The 13133-nt window shown below is 41.3% G+C and overlaps 1 protein-coding gene across 1 annotated transcript; it reads left to right on the forward strand.

Moving 5' to 3' along the window:
• The first annotated feature begins 21 nt into the window (after nt 1–21).
• On the forward strand, nt 22–5322 carry si:dkey-251i10.3 (uncharacterized protein LOC553498 homolog). Its single transcript, XM_005943406.2, has one exon. The coding sequence runs from the start codon at nt 647–649 to the stop codon at nt 2891–2893; it is 2247 nt and encodes a 748-aa protein (XP_005943468.1). The 5' UTR covers nt 22–646; the 3' UTR covers nt 2894–5322.
• The last annotated feature ends 7811 nt before the right edge of the window (nt 5323–13133 follow it).

Here is a 13133-nt window from a genome sequence, read left to right on the forward strand (position 1 = left end):
CAGCGTTTCCAAGTGTGTCCAACGGAATGTATGTTATATAACAACGACCGAGTGGTTCTGAGTGTGAGCAGCAGATGGGGACGCAGCACTGACCTGAAACAGCAAACGGACATAAAGGTGCCTCTGGATGAACAGATAATCAGCTTTGCAACAACAACAAAAAGATTCTTCAGGAGCTTATTGTTTGATAATGTGACAGTATGTCCAAGCTATTATATTTTCACAACCACAAGGTACAAAGAGAAATTATAACTGTATTAGAAGATGCTTTCGACCAAGAAGGAGCCATGGCTAATAAAAGAATAAAAACACAAGAGTATTATCAAATGTGGGTCAAACATTTAGTATACACTCTGAAGCTGGTTAGTGTTTATTACGTAACGTTCATAGAATAATTATGAATTCTTAAACATGTCTCCGCATCATCGACAGGAACATTTTCATCTCTTTATTTAAGATGATATTATTGATAAAATGATAATGTACAGTGTGAAGTGGGACCCCCCCAAAAAAAACCAAACCAACAAACTTGCGACAGTGTTGTTCACTGTCGCAAGTTTCACGACAACGGGTTGTTTTACGGCACACGTGGGGCACGCAGTCGTCCCAGTTTAGTGCATTGAGCTCCGGCAGTTGTTGCTTCAGCATGGCTAAAGTTTCGAAAAAGAAAGCGAGTAAAAAGAAAACACGCTCCGGAGGTGCGGAGCAGAGCAACGAGGGGCATCCAGACGTGATTTACGACGACGAAAAGGAGGAGGATGCGACTGATGATGATGTTACTGTTGAGGACGAAGACGGGTACGATGAACGAAAACGCCAAAAGCTGCTGGAGGCTATCGGCACTCTCAGTGGTAAGAGGAAGAAAACTCTGGGGGAGAGGTCCGAGGCGGCCGTGCATATGTCCGAATTTACGGTCAACGTAGAGGGCGAGGGCGACAAAGTCGATTTGTCGGACTTGATAGGGTCCATGAAGACAACTCCTGGACTCTCAGGCAAGAGCAAGAAGCGGCTGAAGAATATGGAGCAAAGCAGAAAGACCATAGAGTGCCCGCTAAGCAAGCAGGAGAGCGAGAGGATAAGGAGAGATCTGGCTTTTCAGAAGGTTTCCAAAGAGGTGAGCCACTGGAAGAGTGTCATCAGACAGAATGAGAGGGCTGAGCAGCTGGTCTTCCCTCTCAATCAGGAGCATTCAGGCCCCAAACCCATTGAGAGGGTGGTGATGGACTGGAAGGCTCAGACTCCGCTTGAGCAAGAAGTCTTCACTCTCCTGTCTGCCAACAAGCAGCCTATTAATGACCCCATTCTTACTCCCACTGAGGAGGCCTCCGTGAAAGCGATGAGCCTGGAGGAAGCTAAGGTACGTCGTGCAGAGCTGCAGAAGGCGCGGGCTCTTCAGTCCTACTACGAGGCCAAGGCGAGGAGGCAAAGGAAGATCAAGAGCAAGAAATACCACAAAGTGCTGAACAAGGCCAAATCCAAGGATTTCCAGAAGCAGTTTGATGAGATGGTGAAGAGAGACCCGGCTGCTGCGCTGGAGGAGCTCAATAAGATGGAGATGGCGAGGATGCAGGAGAGGATGTCACTGAAGCACCAGAACAGCAGTAAGTGGGCCAGGTCCAAGGCCATCATGGCAAAATATGATGAAGGTGCCCGCAAAGCTATTCAGCAGCAGCTGGAAGTGAACAAAGACCTGACCCAGAAGTTGGTGACCTCACTGAACAAGGAAGAGGAGGAGACGATGGAGGAAGAAGGTAACGCAGACGTGGTGCCTGACTTTGTGAATGATGCAGAGCAAGGACTGGATTTTTCAAATCCTTGGATGACTGGAAAACTCTCTCAAGACTGCGTGGAGAAGGAGACAAGTAATGCTGTGACTATTAGAGCTGAGGAAAATGTAGCTGAGGAAGAGGAGGTGGAGGAGACAGAAGAAGAGGTGCTACTCAGAGAATTTGATAACAGGAGGAAACGGCGTCAAGCTCAGGAAGCTGACGCACCTGTAATGCTTATGGAGGAGGAGGAGGAAAACAAAGATGCTTCTGACAAAGAGGAAGAAGAGCTTTCAGAGTTCACAAGCCTTTTCAAAGGATTAGCAGAGGGCTGTGGAGAGGCTGACACAGCAGCTGAGCAGGAAAAGGAGCTCAAAATCAGGTGTCAAGAGGATGAAGAGCTTCTCACACAGGGCAAGGAGGCAGAGGAGGAGGAAGCCACAGATAAAGGACCTGTTGTTCCGCAGCATCCTCCAGCCACAGAAAACGCACAAAAGACGGGCAAAAGCAGGAAGAGGAGGAAAGGGATTGAGCTGAAACAAGTTCTCACCAAGGGCGCACAGGTCCTGCAGGTTCCCTTTGCTCCCACCATCGAGGATGCAGAGGACTCGGAGGAAAAGCTGGACCAGAGGGGGCTCATTAAAGAGGCCTTTGCTGGAGATGACATCATCTCTGACTTTCTGAAGGAAAAGAGGAAGCAAGAGGATGCAGGGAAGCCTAAGGCGGTAGACCTGACACTACCTGGGTGGGGTGAGTGGGGAGGGGGAGGACTGCAGCCATCATGCAGAAAACGCAGGAAGTTCAGGAGAAAGATGACCCCACCCACACCCAGGAAAGACCAGCATCTACCAGGTGTCATTATCTCTGAGAAGAGGAGCAGCTCCATCAGGCTCCACCAGGTCAACGCGCTGCCCTTTCCCTTTGAGAGCCCCTCAGTCTTTGAGAACACCATCCGCTCTGCGCTTGGCCGCACCTGGAACACAGAGCGCACTGTCAAAAAGGTCACCAAGCCCAAGGTCGTCACCAAGCTGGGCGCCATCATCGAGCCCATGACTCGGGAGGAGCTAGTGAAGGACAAGAACGGAGCGTCTGCAGGAACCAGCAGTAGTGTGAAAAGAAAACCTTAAGAGCTTAAAAGAAGCTGTTTTGTGGACATTATTAAAACACCGCTTCACAACATTTCTTTCCCTGCTGCAGTGGAATTGATCTGTAATGTCAGAATATTTGAAGTGACTAAATATCATTAATAATTTTGTTTTATGTTTCAGGGGCTGATCTGATCAAATGGTGATGAGATCTTTTAAATGTTATATTTGTTGAGAACCCCTGAAATAATTCTTACTGGAGTTGAACTTGTGCTGTTTCACCCTGTAGTTGGAGCCTAAACTGTGAGACACTGTAGAAAACGAATATCTCAGAATGTCGAGATGTCTGCTTTGTAACTTCTTGGAGAAAATGTGCTTTTTAATTACACTCTTATACTGACTGTTGGTGTTTTTTGTTATTTTTCCTGCCAGTTTGTGTTGAATCAATCTTTTATCACCACTATGTCATGTGTGCTATAATGTCTAATCTTTACTGGAAAAGGCGATACCTGTGGTACAACACACAGGCTGGGCTCTAAAGGTTTTTCACATGAGATGAAGTGTTTGCAGATTCAGAGTCTGCACATTGTTGCTGCCAACATGTTTCCTGTTTCTCTTACACGAGGCTGTGAAACGTTTCGAATGTGTTGAAATGTGGTTTGTGATTTTTCTCTAATGGAGACAAATCTTTGTATATTGCAGCATATTCCCAGGTTATTGTGTGTTATACTCACCAGTTAATGTAACTGTATACAGTAAGTATGACTTTATTGATCCCAAAGGGAAATGAATATAATTATAATCATTATCATACGCATTTAAGTACTCAAGAAAAATGTAAATAAATACTGAAACATATACAATTTATGTTACTTTATATTTCCACTGACTTCACTCGAAGCGGATGGTCTGTATTGACTCCACTACGTTTGTGTGTGAACTTTAGCTTTTGTTCTGATTATATTAAGTCCCATGAAAAGATGTTCGATTTGTTGATTTTTAAGATAATTAGAAGTTGGGCTGAAAATAGGGCTGTACATTACATTAAGAGTTAATGTGTCGTGTCACTATAAACATGAGCACATCGCATTGCTGTTTAAGCTATTAAGATAAGCTCAGTCTTACACATCTAGAGCAGTAACATACAAAGACGTTCATACATTAAGAATTCATTTAAACATACACGGGAGTGTTGCAGCTTTGTGCATTGAAACACAGCAAGTATTCAAGTAAAAGTATCAAAGCAACTGTAATAATACTCAAGTGAAAGAGCTGCATAGTAAATCCTACATAAATAGTAAGTATTAGCAGGTAAACCTGGTTAAGGGGTCTGTGATGCACATCGTTAGATTACTAGTATTGAGGCAACAATGTAATCCATGTTGTAGCTGCTGGACTTTTATATAAAATCTGATGAGTTTACATGGTCGTTTGTAGTTCAAAGATCCATTTTTCCTCTTAAATGTAGTCAGTGGAAGAAGGAAGTAGCATACGACAAAAGTATTAGAAATGTTGAAATTCTATTTATGGCGCTTCTTTAAAGTATTTACTAACAGAATATTATCCTGACATCTCGTATGGTTACAGTATTCAGTCTAAATGTAATGTAGCTTTTATTTCTTTGGGAAATTCAAGTGTTGTTAAAGCAGAGTGCACACAGCCCACAGGCGCTTTAGTATTTCATATGACAGGTACAAATGGGAGACGAATTAAAAGAGCTGATCCTGAGCCCTGCAGTAGGAGATCGGGCTGCGCTGTGGGGGCAGTTGGCTGTCCTGGTCTGTGTGGGAATGCTGCCATCTATTGTACACAAGGGTTCACTGCTCCTACAAAATGTTTGTAATCACACATTGTGTGCTTTATCGTAATGTTTCACCCGAGTTTAACAGCAGGGGGAAGTTTCAGTATGTTAGGTCATCATCAACAAAGGAGGGAGTGTCTTTGAACTGCTGTCTTCATCTCATGTTTGTTAATGTAACACAAAGTGGGAATTTTCACACACACTCTTTCAGTACCAGTCAAAACTTCACACACTCAGGATATTTCATTTTTTTTTTATTATAATTCTAGTAAATGGTCACAACAATAAAAATCCAACTGAATTTATAAGTGACCTGATGTAAATGAAGTTTTCTTCACTGAACCAGGGAAGGACACCTGTGTATATTTGAGCTCACTTGTAAATAATTCTTTGGGTTAAATGTTGAGCCCACTGAGAGGAAAACTAAACCACAAACATGCCCGAAGACTGATCAGCTTCATAGGCAGTTTCACACTTTAAATTTATTATACTTAGATAATATAATCATGCAGACTCTCAGATATGTCCTCAATTTTGACTGATGGGGACATTTTACATGAAGGAAAAATCAGCTCGTCCCTGACCAACTGGTTCTTTCAGCTGCTCCCTTATTTCCTGTTTTTTTTTAAATAAGCATATTAATTCTTAAACAGCTCTGCGACCTGTCCAGGGTGTAGCTCGCCTCTCGCCCTAACACAGCTGGGAGAGCCCCCCCCCGCGACCCTGAAAAGGATGGATGGACTGTGATGTTCTTCATGAAATGTAAGAATGAGTAAAGGCGTGGACTACAAGTAATGAAGCCGCGTGCAGCATAAAATTAAAATACAAGACAACTTAAGTCACGGTGTGAATCACACAGTTTGGTCTCAGTAACAGGTTTGGAGTTTCTTCACTGCCTCAACAGCTGAAGAAATTTAAAGTCCAAATTTTAACCTGGTTAATTTTAAATCGGTGGTTTTCCAATTACACAAAATGATGTCGACCTCTGCGCCTGTAATTTTAAGGATAATCTCAAACACCAAAAGCTTAGCTGTAGCATTCTATCGTATGATGGATTTGTACTGCAACCATCTGAATGATTTACTTCCACAGGCATCTGACTGCACTTGCCTGGTCCCATTTCATTCAGTCAGTGAGTTTGCTTATTTCTCCTGTCTGAAAGAAGAGCGTCCAATAGCAGCATTTTTACAAGTTAGAAGCTCATTTCTTCGCACTCTCTTTCCCTGCTAATATTCATTTGTAAGGCCATGCAGTGGTATATCTAAAAGAAAAGCCATTACAGTTTGGTTACACCTTCACACATGGGTGAGAGTGCATGCGCTGGCACCCGACATCTCTGTATTTTTATGATAGACATTCGATTAAAGCGGAGCACTCTGTAATGGACTGTGCATCAGTTCAGGTAATGTTGTCAGCTTGTGTGTCGGCGAGGCAATGAAGAACTCGATTAGAAACCTTATAGTTACTAAATCAGTCATTCTCCAGCTCACTCTTTATTGAGCCACTTCTTTGGGGCAATTACTACAGCTTCATACAGCTTCCAGCAATGAAAAGAGACCCAGGCCTTGGACTTACTCCTGCCTATTGAACCTCAACAGGATCAGACAGTTTTTCTCGCTCGAACCAATGAAAGCTCCTGTGGCTGTAAATCAGAGATGTGGGCTTTTGAATGGAAACGGGTCCCATGATGGAATGTGATTTTCTCCATAGCACCAATTTGTGAGATCTGCTTAAATATTTGTTCAGGGACGAAGAAGCGTGTATGCCTATCAGACCGAGCACCGACGATGCAATGCCAGCTTATTGTCTTTTGCAGGGTGGTGGGATGGCTGTGAAATGTTACAGAAAAAAGGGCTTTCTTAGATAAGACTAATTACTGCTGAGTGCCTCAGACTGCGTGTGGCTTTGTCCTGCTTTTAGCAGGAGATGTGCAGCTGCAGTTTGAGTTTACCTCATGATACAGCAGCATGAAACAATCTGATAGAGCACTCTTTCCCATTTCCCCTGTAATCTAAAGCCCAACTCCATTCCCACCCTGACAGGTGTAAGATTAACTTAGTTAGGTGCAGAGGCACCCATGCGCACCAAATTAAATTAATGGAACAAATTTCCCTCCTAATTAAGATGAAAATACGTGTCAGTTATAACCTTGCTGAGCACTAATTATGTACAAATGATTTATCATCTGTTTCGTCCTGAATAGAAATAGGCTCACCTCTTCAATAGCCCCGGCTGGCTGTTAAGAGATGGGTCCTGATTAACTGTGACAGGTTGTGCTGCGGAGAAGCTGCACATCTCGGGGCCAGCCAATCAGAGACAGCCTCAACTCAGACTCTCCTCCCTTCCATTAAGCTACATTGAGTGTGCAGCTGAACATTGCTGTGCCTCAGCTCTCCTTCTTGTTTCGCTCCCTGGAATGAAAATAGAGTATATTCCAAGAGGGCCGTTGGTTGTGGTGGTGGCATGGAGGGGTTGCAGGTTAGCTGATGGAAGTGGATGGCATGGGGAGACTGGTAAAACCCGAACCAGCAGGTGAATCCGTCCTTAGGCTGGATTAGCTCGTTCCCCCCTAACAAGAAGGAGATGAGGCGTTTTTAACAGACCCTGTGAAATAAATTGAATAATGAAGGATGCAGCGAAGCTCATACATCAATGTTTAACGCAACGTGGTGGATAATTGCTTGAAGAACAAAAATAGTCTTGTATCACTATTTACTAACTTGAGACCAGCAGGTGGTGCAATAGGTTAAACCTGCCTTTGTAAATTCCTGTGGGTTAAAATATAAAAAATAAACAGCGCCGTCCTAAAATTATAGTCTAAGCTGGATATTCCAGCTTATTTCCTCATGTCCTGCAAGCACAGATATGTTTCAGCGGGCAGCAGCACTGATTAGCATTAGAACCAGGCTCCCTTGTGATCCTAAGGACACACTGGCCAATCTGTAATCATTGTTCTGCAGGCTTGCTCACGGGGGATATGGTACACTTTGTCATTATCATTCAGTATGCCACACACATGCTGGCATTGCTTTCATGGTGCCGCCAGCAACAGGACATTAGCATTTCCTCCTTATAGTTCCAAGAATGTGCACAGACAATGATGCACCACAAATCAGGGCTCTGGTTCCATTGGATGGACATTAAAGATTTCTCTGCCTGCTGCTGCAGGAACAGAAAAGCTCCTTGTTCCGTGTCTCATTTGCTCCTGATGTGATTCTCAGCCATATAAATGTCATCATGTACAGGTGCCAGCTCCATCCATTAGGGATCATTTTAAATTTTTTACACTGTTGTTTGCTCATTAGATGTTTCATTGTTGGTAAATGTCAGACTACGTGAACCGGGGAGGTAGCAGTGATTTCTTCTTCCCAGAGCTGAGTATTTCTCCACCATACAGAGCTAAGGTAATGCACATTCAGAATCATGCCAAGCACAGAAACCAAACTCTGAACAGCATGCACATTGTGTATGTATTGTCTAGCCATAACTCTTTTTTGTTTTGTTTTTTAAATTTTGAAATCTTTTCCCTGATGTTAAAAAAAATCACAGTTTTGTACATGTTTGATCTCTCTCGGACTAAATAAACTCACACTGAACATGCAAGAATTTTTGTTGTTCATTCTTTATTGTGTCCCCAAACTTGTGACTTATATACTCTGAAAACTAGAGCAGAGGCCATTTTCTTGTTTCCCATTTGAATCCCTCACACGTGCAGTTGGTGAACACGCTCGCCAAACAGCCTCTCCCTTTTCATGACGGCTGTCCTGGGATTGGCAGATGGCACAGACAGGGAGGGGGTTAGAGGTTAATTCTAGACAACAGAGAGGTCACAAGGCCTATTATTTTTGAGATGGGACTTGCAATGGTCCAATGGGGATGACTGTTATGATCAAGGCCCAGCCCCACCTCTCCATCACCATCCACAATCAACACCACACACACGATCACTCACATTTAAAGTGAATGAGCCGACAGAGGACTAATCATGAAAAGGTCCTCAGCGCTCGGCACAGGCAGGATGATGAATTGTATCCTGCCTGTTCGGCTGTGTAACAGGGCCTCCAAGTAGCTCTTGACAGCTAATTTAAAGCTCCCTATATCCTCCTCTTACTTCCCTTTATCAATCTAATTATTAGAGTTAAGTGAGTGTCCCTTAGGACTCTCCGATAGTCCAGCACAGAACCTGCTGAGTCATCTTAGTGGATAAAAAACACACATAAAGATCAGTGTAGCAGCATGGGCTAAAGAACAGTGCGCTGCAGCCATGTGAGGAGCACACTCTGTAGGCCTGAGGGGTTTCTGAGGATTGAAGATATCAGACAGAAGTCAATTCTAATTGTATTTGTATCATTGTGAATAATAATGCAATATAATATTATCAAAAGATAAGCAATGAATGGATTCTAGTACTTCTAATGGTGACTGCAAACCTGATATGTGTCATGACCCGATGGTAAGCACACACACAATGTAAGTACTTTTAACTCAGTTTCACTCAATATTGTACAAAGTATGAAGTAAATAAATAAAGATGTGTTGTCCTGCTTTGAAAAAGCATTGTTTTAAATTTACATAAAATGGTCTTAATAATAATAATAATAATAATAATAATAATAATAATAATAATAATAATAATAATTATTATTATTATTATTATTATTATTATTATTATTATCTGAGACTTTTTAAAGCTGTACTGTTGCTTCAGCAAACTGAGAACGTATTCAGGGCTCGACTAAGAAATTGCTGCTTTTGATCTTTAGGAGTGTTTTAAAGAAATAACAGAGAAATATTAGCTGTAACTCACATTTATGTCTTTGCATGTATTTAAGTATAATAATGAGACCTTCAGTAGTACAGCATTAATGTTTAGGAGTCACGGCTGTTTTTATACACAATAATAATATATATATATATATTTGTTCACTGGAGTGTGTGATCAGTTTCATTTATCAGTTACAAATGTATCTTCAAATGAAACCAGCTATTTATCTGTTTATTTATTTATATTTTATATTTCTAAAATGTATATTTCACAGTTACTGTAATAAACCATCACATCTGGTTATTTCACAACTTAAGGCAGCAGTAAACATAGCAGTGCGACTGTTTACCTTTTAATATTCAATAACATAGTTGGTGGAAGTTGAAGAGGATCATTTCTATTTAGTTTGGTCTTCCATAAAACTGCCGGGCAAGCAGCAACTCGTCACATTTTTTAACAAAGTGTAAAGCAGCAAGTGTCACCCGTGATTCTTACCAGCCGAGGTGGCCATGCTTGTTTTGTGTTTTCCAGTAAATTCCTGCGATGTTGTGCCTGTTTCGGTGGGATTTTTCAGTTTGATCAGTTTAATGTGTGAATGAATCTAAGAAGATTAACCTGGCTTACGTGCTGCAGCTTGTTAAAGAAAATGCGTGTGTTTAGAACAAATATAGATTCAATCCGTGCTTAATATATTCGTGTAAAGACACATTTGGATTTTTGTTGCTAATACTGATTTGATTTTGTTACAGTCAGATTTTCGCAGATTAATTTTTTTGCAGTATACTTAAAGAAATGAATACTTTTTTCAACTTTTTAACTATCCTTCATCCTACATAATGCTCTTTGTTTCTTGTAAGAAAGGGCTGAGATCTCAGTAGTGATTAATGATGAGATCATGGTGTGGTGTAATTCATGTGAAAACACAGGAGAAGACATTAGTGGCACTTGGTCAGGTGGCAAATCAGCTGTCCACTGAGTGGGCTCTTGAAATGCTCGTTGAGATGGAGGACATGTGGGGGAGTGGGGATAGGTGTCAATCCTGAGCTTGAGGCTACACCAATGTGGAACTTCAAGGCAAATGAGGGGCAGAAACTGGAATTAATGCCACATAAGAGGCTGAGAGTCTGGGCCATATTGCATGTGACTGGAGCAATGGAGAAAAGTGCTTAAGCATGGTGAGACATTTTTTCTATAAAAGGACTGCAAATGGATTGAAGCACATTTGGTTCAGATTGTGTTTTTCTCATGGTGCACTTGACTAGTGTCTTCCAGGAGCTGGTTAGATGCATTATGGGTCTGGAGACGTTGTACACCCCTCTCACCTTCTGAACCTCCCTCCAAGACATTCTGTCTCAGATGATTGTTTGTCTTTGAGGCAATTAGCTGAGTTTTAAAAATCATTAGTGTGCATGTTGTGTAACTTAAATGTCTGGTTTTCATTTAAACCATCCTTTGAATATTCTGGGAACTGTTTCCATATAAAAACAAATGTGCAAATAAATAAAGTTTATTAATAACATTACACGCATAGTTACAAAACATTAGAAGGATTTGTTAAATAGCACATGCTGGACTCTGAAACTCCAAGGAGCTCAGTGAAGACCCAAGAAGGATGATTAAATTTATACCACTTGGCAATGACTCTTGTAGCCATTTCTAAACAGGATAAGATCAGTTCAAGCAATTGTATGTAAGTACAGCTTTTCTGGATGTGTCACCACTTTGCCGGGGGCTGGAAGGAGATCTAAAGTGACCCTCAGATGGAAAGAAATTGTTTCAAACTGTTAACTCTAACTGTTAAAGCACCTTGAAGCAACTGTGAATTGGTGCTGTATAAATAAATTGAACTGAACTTCACGTCAATCAAACCTCCCAAAATATCTAGAAATGATAGAGGACACAACTTTGCTGGACTCAGTGAAGGTACAGCACTCTTTTCAACCACGTGAGCACTACCAATTACTGCTTAGTGTAGTACAGTCCAGTTTATCATGTAGGACTCGTGTTTAATTCTAATGTGAGTTTATTCAAGGATTTTAGTAAATATATTGACAAACAATTTCCCTCAGTTCAACATTTTTTCAGTGTTAAGCTTTCTACAGGTATTTTTTTAAAGATCCATAGCATGTAGACTCCAGTTAACAGATAGAGTTAAGTGCTATAGTTGACAAGAGAGCATGGCAAGCCTCTTTCTGTTAAAACCATTGTGTACCTAGGTATAATCCCCAAAACACCATCATGAGTTGCAGGTCTCAGTATGCTGATTACAAAATAGCATAAATGAGGATTAAGAGTAATCCACAGTGCACGGTGACTTTCTCACTTTTTCATTACTGTAAGCCAATCACACCACAAAACAAATCAATAAAATAAATAAATACAAAATTAAGTGTACGTGTATATGCGAGGATTCTTTTGAGTGGATAAAAACTAGAGTACAACGCTGAGCTGGGTATTGGGGCTGTTTTATTAAGCTACAAAAGATAAATTTAATTGCTCACTAAATTAAACATGGCCATTGTCCCTTTCCTAGTTATTGAGGCATAAACATTTCGCATGAAGCGACTGTGAATTAAAAACTATATATAAAAACAATCAACAGTTGAAACTATTTCTACAGAAGGATTATCCAATAGATCCTGTCTCTCATCTGTCTCTGCTTCTGCACAATTACAACATCGCTGGCATTCTTTTATAGTCCAGAGCGATTGGGTTAACGTTCCGCACACATCCAATCACATGACGCGTCATTTTTTGCGACGCGGTTACGTCATGCCTTTAAACGCGAACGGCTAGCCGTTCAGCCGGAAGTAGTCACAATAGGGAGAGAAAACTCTAGCTTTTCGTCTGTTTCAGTTCAGTGTTACACGACGAGCAAAAGCCATTGAAATGAATGAATGAATGTGTAAGAACGAGGTGTTTGTCGGCATAAGGTAAGAGCTTGGGCCTTAGCCAGTGTGCTATCACGTACACGACACGTTCGTTCTAGCTAACTATTCAGTGCTTACGTACACACAACGAACCTCACGTTAAGCTAACCTACGTTACCCCGGCAGCTGCGTGTTTTCTACTGTGACTATTTAATTGGGGTGTTTAGTTGTTTCTTTGACATGTTTTGGTCGCCACCAGGTAGTAAAGGACCGGTAAATGGGGGCTGTGTTAATCGGTCTAACGAGGGCAAAATGCTGCGGCAGCCCTGACGCCTGCTAAAAATAAAGCTTTAAAGATACAGATACGTGGTATGAGTGAATGAGGGGCACACGTGATCTACTGGCTCCCCCGATTCAGCCTTGCATAAAAGACGCTAAAAGTTTCAGTAGTCAAATCAGTACAGTTAACTAGAACGTGCATTTTCTGAAGAAACTGCAGTGTGAATGCTTGAATCTGAATGTATGCACTGAAATGAATTAATTGCTGAATTCTAAGTTAAAAATGTTGAATGAGATGAAAAATACAGAAATTTGCACCTGAAAACACAAGTGCTGAAGTGCTAAAAGCTGACATTTACACAGAAGAAGAAGTTGGAAAATAGCTGAAAATGTTTTAAAGGTAAATTAGAAAAACCTAAGTAATGAGAAACGAAAATTTAGAGTCAGAAAACATCTGAATGAATATTAAAAGTTCATATTCTTTGAATCACTGAATGACTAAAATGTGATCCCTCCACTTGGATCCACACAGTTTAAAAAGTTTACATCTCTGAGCTTTGAAAGACA

This window comes from Haplochromis burtoni, unplaced genomic scaffold (genome assembly GCF_018398535.1).
Source record: "Haplochromis burtoni strain Fernald_Lab_line unplaced genomic scaffold, NCSU_Asbu1 Contig_372, whole genome shotgun sequence".
In the NCBI taxonomy this organism is placed as follows: Eukaryota; Metazoa; Chordata; class Actinopteri; order Cichliformes; family Cichlidae; genus Haplochromis; species Haplochromis burtoni.